Below are 15004 nucleotides of genomic sequence, written 5' to 3'. Positions count from 1 at the left end.
GGGCAAGGGAAAAGCAAAACCCACAAGGTTATAGATTTGCATGGTTCTCAACATTCTGGTAACCTGTCTGTTTTCCTTCCCTTTGTAGCCATCCTCAGAACGACTGATTGATCATGACTTCTATAAAAGAACAGGCAGCAATTAGCAGGCTCTTAAGCTTTTTACAAGAGTGGGACAATGCTGGCAAAGTTGCAAGGAATCACATCCTCAACAATTTCATTCAAACCAACCAAGGCAAGACTTCCCCTGAATTGGAGCAGGAGTTTTCCCAAGGAGCCAGCTTGTTCCTTGTACGCTTGATCACCTGCCTTAGAATCACGTATCCTTTGCTGAACTGGGGAAACAATAGGAAATTTCAAAAGAGGAAAAAGAGAAAGAGGATTATTAAGGGAGCTTTTCTCTTGATTTTCTCTAATATTTTAGAACAGGACATTTGGTGATAAAAATATCCCCAAAGTCAAGAACTCCATTAACTTCCTATCTTCCCAACCTGTAAGTGTGTCTCCATTCTCACCTCTATCCCTTTTTTTTCCCATCAGAGTTGAAGTAGATATTCCTTCTGTCTAGGGCTAATTTGCATTTGTTCAACATTCCCTTCCCAGCTCCTTAGGGACTTTATTTTTTTCTTTCCTGTAGTTTTTACCCCTTTGCCTCATTATCAGCTTTTTTCATCAGTATTTTATATGCTGGAATCTCTTTTGCCTTAAAAATAAAATTCAACCCCTGCCTCAAACATAAGTTGCACCCAGATCCTGCCCCTCCTGGTGAAGCTTGTTGAAAAGGCTGTTCCCTCTCCCTGACTCCACATCCTCTCCTGGTTACTCCTGTGTCTACTGCAGTCTGACCCTATTCCCCCGACCTCACTGACTCAGGTCTTGTCAAGGTTACCAATGGTTTTCTAATTACAGAGCCCAGTAACTATACATCCTCATTCCTTATACATGACCTCTGCGTGGCATTTGTCAACCAATCTTTCCCACTTCTCAAAAACACTCTTCTCTTGGTTTCGTTCTTCCCTTCTTTCTTCTTTAAGGGAACACCTTCTTTTAAATGTTGTTGTTCCTTGAGACTCTGTCTACATCCCTCTTCTCTGCTCACACTGTCAAATTCTCCCTGAGTGCTCTCCTCCATTTTCATGATAATTTCCCTCTGGAATCTGGGCTCCATATTTATATGTCCAGCTACCGCCTCCACTCATGCCTCAGGATGACTCTCATATTTCTGGCTTGGGAAACTAGGTTTATAGGAAGAGAATATCAAAAGAGGAGCAAGTTTGGGTGTAATTAAGTTTGGTTTGGGTCATGCTGAGTTTGAGGTTCTTGTGTTCAGGAGCCCTGGAGGCATATCAGGACTGAAAGCAGATTTGGACATCACTGAGGTGACTGTTTGCATTATGGGAGGATCTGAGAATATTTTTGTTCTGTCTGCCTGTGGATTCATCTCAGACCATTTTATTTGTTTGGTTTGGTTTGGTTTGGCAGGACCAGGGATTGAACTCAGCAGCACTGTACTACTAAAATATAACCCAAGTCCTTTTTATTTTTTATTTTGAGATAGGGTCTCACTAAATTGCCCAGGCTGGCCCTCAAACTCACAATCCTCTTGCCTCAGTCTCTCAAGTAACTGGGCTTACAGGTGTACACCACTACACCCAACCCACACCCCCTTCCTTTTTTAAATTTGTTTTTTAGTTGTAGATGGACACAATACCTTTATTTTATTTATTTATATGAGGTGCTGAGGATTGAACCCAGGGCTTCATAAATGCTAGGTGAGCGCACTACCGCTGAGTCACAACCCCAGCCCTCAGAGCCTTTTACTATATATTGTTTTTCCTTGCCTGAACCCTTTCCCCTTCTGAACACCCCCTCCTTATTTGACTAAATCCTCCTTCCTTATTCAGACCTCAATTTAAACGTCACTTTTTAGAAAGCCCTTTGCTAAGCGCCAGACTACCTGAGAACTGGAGGTTCCCCTTACAAGTATTCACAGCACTCCCTCTGGTCTGATGGTCATAGCATTTGATTGTTATTACTTGCTAAATATCTATTTTGCCCCCACTGGACTGTAAGCTCTATGAGAACAGGAGTCACATCGGTCTTCTTCATCTACCCATCTCTCATATCTGTTATCTAGGACAGCTGGCACATGTTTGCTGAATAAAGGAATGAATGAACCAGAGAGCCTGCAGCTAGGCAGAACTGAAGGCTTAATTCAATGAAGCTGTCTTTTTCTTACATTTAAGTCACTGATAAAATTATTAGTCAGCCTAACATTGTCACGAGCAGCTTCTCAGCCTTGTCTGGTTACCAGGAGTTCCCTTCCGGATATCTGCACTGGACCCCGGACCGCGACGTACGCGAACACCAAGCACGAACTCGATTGCCTTTTGAAATGCTGGTTTATTCGCACACCACACAAAGCAATACACGAGGTGGCTGGCTCACACTGCACGATCTTACTCTCAGGCGATGAGAGTTGATTGTGAGCAAATACATGGAGTTTCCCTCGCGCTTATATACTCTATATGTTTACAACAAACTTGTTTGTGTCTAACTTATCTAACATAAGCACACTACCTAGTTACATCATCAACTTATCTAACATGGGCATACTATCTAGTCATCCTATAACCAAAAACATGTTTACAACTAAAAAGTCACTTAGTCACTGCAAAGTCCAAAACAAGTCCAAAACAAGTCCTTTTGCTGATTCATGTTGTTTGTTCATCCTTGATGTTTACTCCTGTCAAACATGGTAGCACACACCTGTAATCCCAGCTACAGGTATGCCAAGGCAGGAGGATCACAAGTTCAAGGCCACCTGGCCAACTTAACAAGATCTTTTCTCAAAATAAAAGTAGGGGCTAGGGATGTAACTCAGTGGTAGAATGCTTGCTTAGCATTGCATGATGCCCTGAATTTGATACTCAGCTCCACCAAAATAAATTTTTTTAAAAAAGTAAAAAGGACTGGGGATATAACTCAGTGAGAAAATACACCTAGTTTGGTTTGTTTACTTTTTAATTATTAATCAGATTCAGGCCTAGAACACAGACCAAAAGGAATACCTCTGAATATGTCTCTAAGTTGACTCTCATGTCCTCATTTTGATGTGCATAAAAGAGGTTTAAAACAAAAATTAAGGCTGGGAACATAGCTCAGTGATAGAGTGCTAATCTAATATCATGAAACCCTGGGTTCCACAGTCAGCCCAGCAAAAAATTAAAAATAATAACAAACACAAATTTACTAGGCTACCTCCCTACCCCAGGGTTCTGACTTAACAGATTAAGTATAGGACCCTGACCTTTTTTTCTTTCTTTTTTTAATTTTTATTTTTTTAGTTGTAGTTGGACACAATACCTTTATTTTATTTATTTATATGTGGTGCTGAAGATCAAATCCAGGGGCTGGGGCTGTAGCTCAGTGGCAAAGCACTTGCCTAGCATGTGTGAGGCACTGGGTTCGATCCTCAGCACCACATAAAAAAGTTAACAAATAAAATAAAAGCATTCTGTCCATCTACAATACAAAAAAAAAATTTAAAAAAAAAAAAAAAAAGATCAAATCCAGGGCCTCGCACATGCTAGGCAAGCACTCTGCCACTGAGCCACAACCCCAGCTCCCTGACCTTTATTTCTAACAAGTGCCCTGAGTGACTCTGATGCTATGGTTTATATATCATGCCTTGAGAAAGGTCAGTACCTGTAATATGGCTTCTCAACCCACAAGTCATAACACTTACCTCACCATGGTTATCAGCAACCTCTATGCAGCCAAATCTAGAGTTCTAATTTTCCTTCCTTGTCTTACTTAACATTTTCTCTTTTTTTAGTATTTTTTAGTTTTAGGTAGACACAATATCTTTATTTTATTTTTATGTGGTGCTGAGAATTGAACCCGTGCCTCACGCATGCTAGGCAAGCACGCTACCACTTGAGCCACATCCCCAGCCCATTACTTAACATTTTCCATTTGACCACAGGGTGAGGTGAGTGAGGCAGGATCTCAGGTGCAGGGTCAGATCTTGTTTTTATGTAAAATATTGATATTTGATTCATTATGAATTTTATATTAATTTGACTATTTTAAATGTTGCATTGAAATATGATTTTATTACTGAGGTTTTTTGTTTATTTTTGGTGCCTTGGTGGGGGGTTACTGGGGACTGAACCCAGGGATGATTTACCACTGAACTATATCCCCATCCCTTGTTATTTTTTTATTTTGAGACAGAATCTTGCTAAGATGCCAAAGCTGGCCTCAATCTTACAGTTCTCCAGCCTCAACCGCCCGAGTTTCTGGGATTATAGGTGTGTGCCACTGCACCCAACTTTGATGCCCCCTTAAATTTGAGATCCAAAGTAAGTGTTGTGCCTCCCTCACCTCACCTAGTCTAGCCTGATAGGCCACTGCCCCTTTTTAAACTCTCTTCTCCTTGTCCTTCTTCTATTGCTGTTTCTTTGTCTCAGCTGCAGAATTTCCTCCCACTCCTTAAATGTTAGTGTTTCCAAGGATTCTGGGTTCAGCCCACTTCCTTTCTTACTCAGTCATTGCATTTGGGCTAGGCATTGTCATTCTTCACATCTCAGGTGTCAGTCACAGTGCCTAACATTTAGTGGACATTCAGCTAATGCTTGTGGAATGACTGGAGGAACCATCATTTAAATGTACAGATAGATGTAAATTCAGTTTCTATACCTAGAATTATTTATAATTTCCTAACTTTTTTGGGAGGGGATACTGGGGATTGAACCTGGAGGTGTTTAACTACTGAGCCACATCCCATCCCTTTATTTATTTATTATTTTGAGACAGGGTCTCACTAAGTTGCTTAAGGCCTCCTAAGTTGCTGAAGCTGGCTTTGAACTTGTAATCCTCCTGCCTCAACCTCCCAAGCTTCTGGGATTACATACATAAGTCACTATGCCCAACTCATAATTTCCTAACCTGTAATATAACAGAAAGAATAGACCAGCTGAAATGATTAAAGCATTTTGAATTAGAGATTCCCATGTCTCCTCCCCAACCCTGCAGTTATAGTGCATTTTGGAGAAAAACAAATCAATATAGAATCATTATCTTTTTGTAAAACTGACCACCACATAAGCCTAAACCTTTTTTGATAATCTCAAACTTCCAGAATAGATCAGCTACAACTAAGGATTTATATATTATAATAACAAAATTAAGCTGGGCACAATGGCACATGCCTATAATCTTAACAACTCGGGAGGCTGAGGCAAGAGAATCCAAAATTGAAGCCCAGTTCAGCAACTTAGTTAGACCCTCAGCAACTTAAGGAGATAAATAAATAAATAAAAAGGACTAGTGGTGTATCTCAGTGGTAAAGAACCACTGAGTTCAATCCATGGTACTACCAAAAATTATAATAATGGCAAAATTATTAGTTACCATTTATTGAGTCTTTTTTCATTTTCTAGACACTGAACACAAATATTATATCATTTGAACATAACATCATCCTAGTAGGTGACAGTTATTATAGACAAGAAAAAATTAACCTTGAAAAGATTGAGTAATTTACTAGTAAACGGCAGAGACTAGGCTTAGAACGGGTCTGTCTGGCCCAAAGGATCTCCCACTTGGTGGATGGTACAGACCCAGAGCTCCACCTGCAACACCATACAGGGAGATCACCCACACCAGCAGCCCTACCCCACTCCCTATGTCTACAGGCACAAAGGCAGGGCAGAAAGAGCTCAGGCTCTCAATCAGCCTTCCGAGTTCAAATCCCAGTTCCATCAGTTCCCTTTGGTTACTTCATGTTACTTATGGACTAAATGGAAATACTGATAGTGCCCACTGGAGGGCTCTAGTGGGGATTGTATGAGACAATGCAAGCAAAGCAGTCAGCACAGTGCCTGGTACTCATTAGCTACTGCTGATAATGTGGCAACCTTCTAGAACTAAATCACGGAAATAATAGACCAGAAATATGTATAGCAAGTAACTATGAAAACAAGACTAGCCTGGGACAAAGAGAAAAGATGGTGACAAAAGTTGGTCAGCTTTGTTGGTTACTGAAAAAAAGGAGGAGAATCCACTGAGTTAGGAACAGGGTAGAGAATGGGGGAACAGGGAGAGGATAATGTAGGAATAAAGAGACTGCCATGTGGCCGATATCCTGGCCCCCAGCTATGGCGGCAAGAGGCAGGAGAGCCTGGCTCCAGAGCAAACACTGTTTTTGCAGTAAAGAGCCTTTCCTAATGAGCCAATCTGTCTCTACTTCTATTGGCATCCTGGGAACCAGGGTGCAGCCGAGATAATTTGCCTCATGCCTCCACCCTCCCCCCAACAAAGCACCATTACCTCCAACCCATTACATTAGCCTTTATCAGTCTTGGAAGCTCTCAGTCATCCTCCATGAGCTGCAATAATTTCAGCTAATTTCTTAAGTGTTCTAAGAGCCTGTGATGTGTTATGAGCCTAGTAATTGTTGACTGGTTCCCTTTCTGTTGTGGCTTGATTTCATACCTTGTATCCGAGCTGATGCGTGCTCTGGGTGCTTTATTACAATGAGGCTTTTTGCAAAGACTCACATTAAAAAATAACATTAAATACTGAGGTAGTTTTAAATCAGAGTTTAATTTTTCTTCCATCTCCTGTTATTCTTATTAGGAAGCTATGCAATTCTTCATAAGGATAGTGACCTCCAGTGTAAAACTTTGAGCAAGTATACAATTGAGAATTAATGATGAAGCTGATTGTTTTTAGAGAAGTCTAGGAATGGGGCCCAAATAGTGAACTATACTGAGATGCAACAGTGCAAGGATCATGGCTTAAAGAGATTTGGGAAACTGACCCTCAGCTTTTTCTCTATGCACCTTTGATTTATACAAGCATCCTTGCTCCCTAGGGAGCCTGTCAGAGCCAAGGTGGCTAAACTACCCTGGAGGAACTTCCTGGAGAACAAGGAACAACACAGCACCCATCCTCTGTGTATTGCCCCTTCCCTTTCAGCTAGTGGCTCCTCTCAGGCTAAAGGGTGCACTCCAGCTGCTTGGTTTTCCTGGACCTGAGGAGTTTACCCAGGATGAGGCACAGGATCTGTTTCTCTAGGAAAAACCACCCTGAAATGCACTCTTTGACTTGTTGTCCAGCTATATGACTGGCTCATGTTTAGAAAAGCTTCTGAAGTCCATTGGCATCTTCTTATCAGCTGTGGGCAGGTGAGTACCACTCTAGAGAAATTCTGGAGTCTCATGGTGTCCTTGGCATTCACACCACATGGGATTCTAGGTATCTGTAGGTGCCCCATAACCTTCAGGATGGGCCCAGAGGTCATGTCCCCCTGCAGTCTGCTCCAATTGCTCCTTCATCCCATGTTCCCCATTAGCACTTTATTAGTCAGTACCTTTTTTTTTATTTTAATGGTGCTGGGGATTGAACCCTGGGCCCTGTGCATGCGAGGCAAGCACTCTACCAACTGAGCTATATCCCCAGCCTGTCAGTACCCTTTTGATTGAGAATTATGGGGAACTAATTCATAAAGAGGATTTATTGGCTTGTTTAACTGAAGAGCCCAGAGGTAAAAATACATATTTCAGGCCTGATTGGACCTAGGGGTTCAAACACTGTCATCAGTATTTGGTTCCTCCCTCCCTCTCTCCCCTCAGTGTCTCCATTTGTTCTCTGTATTCAGAGGCCTCTGTGTGCTGGGGTTCCCAGGAGCTCCAGATAGGCAACCTTTCTTTTTTCTTTCTTTCTTTCTTTTTTTTTTTTTTTTTTTTTTTTGGTACTAGGGTCAAATTCACGGGCACTTAACCACCAAGCCACATCCTCAGCCCTTTTTTACATTTTATTAGAGACAGGGTCTCACTGAGTTGCTTAGTGCCACGCCAAGTTGCTGAGGCTAGCTTTGAACTCACAGTCCTCCTGCCTCAGCCTCCCAAGCTGCTGAGATTACAGACATGCTCAGCTCAGACATGTGCATGTCCCAACTCAGACATGCATCCTTATAGCTCAGCTACACCAACAAGAAACCAATCTTTCCCATGGAGTCCCAAGAACATCTTGACTTTTGAGCCTCATTGGATTGGCTTAGTTCACATGCCTGGCCTCAAACTAATTTCTGCATTCAGGAGGATGACATACCTGTCCCCTGTTTACCTCACCAAAATCACATGACTCATGAATGGAACAGGCACAGTTCCCAAAGGGACAATTAAGCTGTCTTTACAAGAAGAAGGGGAAACAGAGGCTGGAAAGTACCAAATAAGAAATGTCCACTTTGTTTAATCCCAGCATTTCCTGCTAGGAGGAAGAATTTCCAAACTATTATACCACTTTACCTGTGGACATTTCCTAGATAGGAGGCAAAATATGTGAGGAAAGGACCTTAGAATCCCTTGGATCAGTGTCAAGAAACCTGTCAAGTGTTTTATATCAACTCTTCTATTCCCTGAACAGTAATCGATACCTGATAGAATTTCTGGAGGTCGGAGGTGTCCTAACACTCTTGGAAATACTTGGACTGGAGAAAATTAAAGAAGAGGACAAGAAGGAATCCATCAAGCTACTTCAGCTTATTGCAAACTCTGGCAGGAAGTATAAGGAGCTCATTTGTGAAAGCTATGGTGGGTACTGTGTGTGATGTGATGCTGATTCCCAGCGCTCCCTGGGACCCTGGGTGAAATGGTGGCAGTATCCACAACTGCTATGGGACAGATTCATCATAGAACTGACACACAAGCAAACATCTCATACAGTGGTTCAATTAGTTTCTATCCATATCACCATCAGAAGGCCAGACTTAAGATTTTTTTCTGGCTGGGCTTGGTGGTGCATGTCTACCATCCCAGGGACTCGGGAGGCTAAGACAGGAGAATCATGAGTTCAAAGCCAGCCTCAGCAACTTACCAAGGCCCTAAGCAATTCAGTGAGATCCTGTCTGTAAATAAAAATACAAAAAACAGGCTGGGGATAGAGCTCCGTGGGTGAGTGCCTCCTGGGTTCAATCCCTGATACTTAAAAAAATATATATTTGTTATTTACTCAAAAATTTTAATGGTAATTTTAAATGTACCCCCTTTCACCAATGGCACACACCTGTAATCCTAGTATCTCAGGAGGCTGAGGCAGAAGGATAGATAGGTCAAGACCAGTTTCAGGGGCTGGGGATGTGGCTCAATCGGTAGCGCGCTTGCCTGGCATGCGTGCGGCCCGGGTTCGATTCTCAGCACCACATACAAAGATGTTGTGTCCGCTGAAAACTAACAAATAAATATTAAAAAATTCTCTCTCTCTCTCTCTCTAAAAAAAAATAATGTGAAGAATCTGGGGATGTGGCTCAGTGGCTAAGCACCCTTCCCTGGGTTCAATTCTTGGTATAAAAAAAAAATTTAAAAAAAAAAAAATTAAAAAAATATATATTTGGGGCTGGGGATGTGGCTCAAGTGATAGCGCGCTTGCCTGGCATGCGTGCGGCCCGGGTTCGATCCTCAGCACCACGTACAAAGATGTTGTGTCCGCCCAAAACTTAAAAAAAATAAATAAATAAATTGAAAAAAAAAAAAAAGACCAGTTTCAGCAATTTAGTAAGACCCTGACTCAGAAGAAGGAGGAGGAGGAGGAGGAGGAGAAGAAGAAGAAGGACTGAGGGTGTAGCTCAGTGGCAAAGTGTCTCTTGGATTCAATCCCCAGTACTAAATAAAGAAAAAAAAATCAAAACAAATTCTGCATCTTTCACACATTCATTCACCAAAGACTTATTAGCCACTGCCTAAAATCCTGTTGAAATTTAATTATGAATGACTTTAGAAATAAAATTAAATTATCAAAAGATTAAAAGACTATTATGGGGGCTGGGGATGTGGCTCAAGCGGTAGGGCGCTCACCTAGCATGCGTGCAGCCCGGGTTCGATCCTCAGCACCACATACAAACAAAGATGTTGTGTCTGCCGAAAACTAAAAAAAAATAAATATTAAAAAAAAAAGAAAAGACTATTATGTGCCAGAGACATACAAGGGTGCTGGGGATATAAAGATGAACAAAATACAGTCTCCATCCTTAAAGAGCAGTCTGGTGAGAAAGGTAACCATTCAGTAATTCCAATGATCTATCAAGTACAATGTTTGAGAAATGTAAAGAGGATGCCATCACCCACACATCCCTGTTTCAAAGCACTTCCCACCCTGTGCTTTCATCAGGGTTCTCTTCTCGGTCTCCTCCATGGCCTTTCTGAGCCTCAGTGTCTTCACCCATAAAATGGGATTACTCCCTTGGGGCTGGGGTTGTGGCTCAAAGGTAGAGCACTCGCCTAGCACGTTGAGGCACTGGGTTCAATCCTCAGCATCACATAAAAGTAAAAGATATTGTGTCCACCTATAACTAAAAACTAAATATTAAAAAATGGGATTACTCTCACTGTAGTTTCTGGAGTTAAATGAAGTAGTCAAAATATGTTGCAAACTGTTGAGCACTCTACAAGTGTTATCATCTAGCTGTAAAAATATGTGCTTATTTACTGATTTATTTGGTTTGTTTGGGTTTTTTGCTGTTTTTGTTTGTCTCATTGGGTTTTTGTTTTGTTTTGGTTTTTGGTACTAGGGAATGAACCCTTGCCACTGAGCCACATCCCCAGCCCTTTTTATTATTTTTTATTTTGTGACAGGGTCTCACTAAGTTGCTTAGGGCCTTTCTAAGGTGCTGAGACCAGCCTTGAACTTGTGATCCTCCTGCTTTAGTCTCCCAAGTTTCTGGGAATATAGCCATATTAAAAGTTAAAACATGAATTTTAGCTGAGTGTGGTGGTGCCACACACCTATTTGGAAGGCTGAGGCAGAAGGATCACTTGAGCCCATAAATTGGAGACCAGCCTGGGTAACATATTGAGACCTCATCTCAAAAACAAAATAAAACAGATTTTTTTTTTTTTTTTTTTTTTGGTACCAGGGATTGAACCCAGTGGTGCTTAACCACTGAGCCATATCCCCAGCTGTTTTGTGTATTTTTATTTAGAGACAGGATCTCACTGAATTGCTTACAGCTTTGATAAGTTGCTGAGGCTGACTTTGAACTTACAATCCTCCTGTCTCAGCTTTCCTGGGATTACAGGTGTGCACCACTGTGCCTGGTCATAAAACACAGATTTTAATACACATATGCTGAAACAAATCCTCTGCCCCCACACAGCTAGAAGTAAACAACAGAGTGATTCAACATGAAAAAACCAGTCTCCATTTTGATTTGATTGAACAGGCTTGGTTGAAAAAGTCTTAATTCTGCTCATATTAAGTAATCTTGAGCAGAGATTGTTGTCATAGACCCTTATAATTTAGCATTTTCTCTTCTTTGCCCAGGTGTACGATCCATAGCAGAATTTTTGGCAATATCTAAGTCAGAAGAGACCCAGGAGGAAGTGCAAGTTCTGTTGGATTCTTTGGTCCATGGTAATCCCAAGTACCAGAATCAAGTGTATAAAGGTCTAATAGCTTTGCTGCCCTGTGCGTCCCCTAAAGCTCAGCAGCTGTCCCTACAGACACTCAAGACTGCCCAGGTGAGCCAAAGCTGCATGCTCCTGTGGTTCTGATTCAAATGCAGTGGTCTTATAATTACCTTCCGCAGTTGCACTTCCCATGGGCATGAGAAACAGAGCTCAGCCTCCCACAGCATGTCTGCTGTTCAATCAGCATCACTTCCAAAAGGCCAAGCCAGGGCAGAGAGTTCATGTCTCCCAGCAGAGTGATTTGTCCTGTTTACTTAAGGATCAGAAAGATGCTGGCAGACTTAAAAATGGTTGAGACAAGCAACAAGGATGATGAAAGGACTGGAGAAAAGATTAAAGGCGTCGATTTGATAGGGAGAGAATCATGGTGCATTTGTAGAAAGCATGTAAGTGAAGAGGCCAGATCTCCACTGTTTGGAAAAGCTCCTTTCTTATGACTTCTGCCCCTCCCTCAGTGCCCTAGAATGCAAGTGAAGTCCTATGTAGGGCATGGTGACCATGGGAAGACACTGTGCCGAGTAGGGAGGGGGACATGGTTTTGATTTGAGTCATCAAAAGCTGTCAAAACTGCTTCAGATGATGGGTTGGAGGCAGGGAGACAAAAGGAGCAATGGCAGAGATAACAGGGCCTGAATGGTGGCAGTGGCAGTGGGAATAGAGATGACCAGGTTGGATAGACATTTCTGAGGTAGAGGGTGTGGGACTAAGGGCAGTAAAAAGAAAAGGAGTCAAAGATGACTCCCAGCTAGGTGCAGTGGTGCACGCCTGTAATCCCAGTGACTCGGGAGACTGAGGCAGGAGGATTGCGTGTTTGTGGCCAGCCTCAGCAACTTAGTGACGCCCTAAGCAACTTATCAAGACCCAGTCTCAAACCAAAAAGGGCTGGGGATGTAGCTCAGAGGTAAAGAGCCTCTGAGCTCAATCGCCAGTTTAATAAAAAATGACTCCTGGCTTTGAGCTAAGACAGCAGAGTGAGTTGTACAGCCCCAAGAGAGCTGGAGTGAAAAGGAGAGATCAGTTTGACTTGGAAGAATTAGGTTTTGACCCAATAAATTTGATGGGCTTGGTAGTTTCCAAGTGCCCCATTTGAGGAGCAGGCCAAGCTGGCTGCAGAAGACAGAATTGGGTCACTTTTTCAAAGAATACTGAACCACAGCCTCTCTCCCACAGAATTTGACAGCTCTCAGGTGACCCTTGGTGTAATGCTTCTTCCTCTTAAATGCCCCAAGTGATTCTGATTCCTAGCTCAATTGAAGAATCACTGCCCAGAACAGCTGGGAGAAATACCCACCGGACAGCGAAAAATAATGGTCTGAAGCTCCAGAGCAAGACCCAAGATGAAGATGTCAGTTTGAATTTCATGAGCAGAGAAGTGATAACTGAAACAGATGTAAATAAGATCCCCAGGCAGAATGCACCAAGTCAAAAGAGAACAGAAGGGACACCAATCCCCAAGACTTAAGATGAGCTGAGCGGGGGAGAGGCAGCAACATGTCTCTGGTTGTCATTAGTATTCCCAGCTCCCAATAAGTGCCTCTTACACACCAGGTACTTTTAGGAGCTGATTTACCATGTCTCTTTCAGTCTTCACAGTAACTGATAGAGGCAACATGGGACAAGTTTTAAGAGGTAGAAAAGAAGCAATTTATTAATTCTGCTCATATTATGTAATGGGTGAGGTTCCTGCGAAAGAGAAAATCGTGGTTGAGTCCCACTCTCCCTTGTGTCCTCCCTTCCCCAGCCAAGAGCACAGACCTTGTTCCTACACCTCTATCAGGTGGCCAGCTATCTTTGACTTCGTGCATCCTGAGCTTGAGGGTTCAAAGGCAACCCGGGCAGATCCTCAGTATGTTCCTGGCTGCCCATCTCTGCCTCTCCTCTCTATGCTCCTAGGAGGGCCTGGGCCCAGTGACTCACCACTGCTGTCTCCCTTGCCGCCCCTTTCACCCAGGTACCTGCCTATTAGGAAGTCTGAGTTTTGTTTCTTCTGGGTGTATAAGACCTAACATGCACACACTTTCCTGTTGTCTGTCTTGTCAGTCCATCATTGGAACCACACACCCCAGCATTGTGGACTGTGTGCTGAAGGTGCTAGGCACGATGCACCTGGAAGTCCAGTATGAAGGTAAGGAGGACTCCTCTGGGTGGCCCAAGGTGGGCATGAGAGCTAGGTAAAGTACCTCTGGAACAATATCTCTTAGTCACAAAGAGCCTTGTTGCTGAGCATCCTGGATAGCCTTGACAGATGGAAGACCCTGGTTTAGTACCAATCAGCAAGTTACCTAGAAAATGATAGTCATACTCCATGCTTCAAATCAGCCATATGGTGCCTTAATGTGCCTGGGTCCAGAGTTGGCCTTTGTTCCCAGTCTCATGTGGCATTTCCCCTCTGAACAGAAGTTTCCCTGGACTGGAGGTATAGAGCCTCCATCCCCAGCAGCACAAAAAGGAAAAAAGAAAAATCACCTGGGGAATGTCCTTCTTCTAAGAAACTACATTGACTAATGATGGTATTAATAAGTTTTCATGTATTGAATGCCTCTATGTTCCAGCCACTTTCCATACATCATTTCATTGAATTCTTAAAATAACCATAAGAATACAAAGCCTGATATGAAACAGTTTTTCAAATGTTTGAATCAATGAATGATGGAGGTAGGTGTTTTTACGTTTTCCAAAATAACACATACAAGCACAGAGACGTAAAGTATGCTTCCCAAGGTTACACAGATCTGGATTCAGACTAGATCCATCTGACCCTAAAGCTTATGCTTTTGAAACAGAATTCATGCAAGGCATTCAAAGAATCTCATTTCCTTTCCTTTTCCTGTCATGGTTCAGAGAAGGGATTCTGTTTTTAACAAGAAGGGTCAAGGAAGAGTTCACTGAGAAGGTGGTGTTTAGACTAAGCCTTGAAGATCGGAAAGGATTTTGGAAGGTAGAAAGGCGAAGAGCAGGGCATTCTGGGAAGGGGAATGGTAGAAATAAAGGCATAAAAATAGGGAAGTGCAAGATGTGGCTGGGGAATGACATCCCACTTGGAGTATTTTTTTAGAAGCAGTGTTGAAATTGAATGTCAGTCATTTTCCTTTCGGTCGTGTTATCGATTTTGTGTGTGTTTGACCCCTGCAGCTATGTATGGGTGTAGGCCTTGTATGCTGAGAAGTAATGCTGTGTCAAAATTCATTGATAACCAACTGGAGCAGAGCACCCTAGAAGCTGCCAGTGAGGGGGTGGAGTGGTAGAGGGACCTAAGTAAAGGTCAGAGCCAGCAGGAGGCAGAGTTGCTGGCACTAGAGCCCGAGGGTGACCTGGCAGTGGAATCACATTAGGAAGCTTAATCCAACAAACCCAAGGAGACAAGACTGGGTGGCACTGAGAGCTTACCACACCACCTCCACCTGGCAACACAGCCATCCCATTATTTCCCAGAGGAAGCATTTTCTTCTCTAAGTCCTTCCTGGACCCTGCCTTTAACCCCCACTCCTCCCTTCAAACCACTCTGCCACCCTGGCCTCACCAGTAGTTCCT

At 42.8% G+C, this 15004-nt stretch overlaps 1 protein-coding gene across 7 annotated transcripts in view; it reads left to right on the top strand.

Annotated features, from left to right (window-relative positions):
- Positions 1 to 15004, top strand: part of Armh1 (armadillo like helical domain containing 1) — a 47927-nt gene that overhangs the window by 14634 nt on the left and 18289 nt on the right. For all 7 annotated transcript variants that reach the window (XR_009224293.1, XM_058570798.1, XM_046469374.2 and 4 more), the window contains 5 exons: positions 89 to 319; positions 7127 to 7195; positions 8436 to 8602; positions 11328 to 11524; positions 13514 to 13598. Coding sequence is in view for 6 of the 7 variants with exons in the window: in XM_058570798.1 (XP_058426781.1) it covers positions 114 to 319; positions 7127 to 7195; positions 8436 to 8602; positions 11328 to 11524; positions 13514 to 13598 (724 nt within the window). In the remaining variant the exon portion in view is untranslated. The remainder of the gene's footprint in view (positions 1 to 88; positions 320 to 7126; positions 7196 to 8435; positions 8603 to 11327; positions 11525 to 13513; positions 13599 to 15004) is intronic.

Source organism: Marmota monax, unplaced genomic scaffold (assembly GCF_021218885.2).
Source record: "Marmota monax isolate L192 unplaced genomic scaffold, Marmota_monax_Labrador192_F-V1.1 WCK01_AAM20220418_F8-fsc00008, whole genome shotgun sequence".
Classification (NCBI taxonomy): Eukaryota; Metazoa; Chordata; class Mammalia; order Rodentia; family Sciuridae; genus Marmota; species Marmota monax.
Note: the sequence above shows the minus strand (reverse complement) of the source record. Positions and strands in the feature narration are given on the sequence as shown.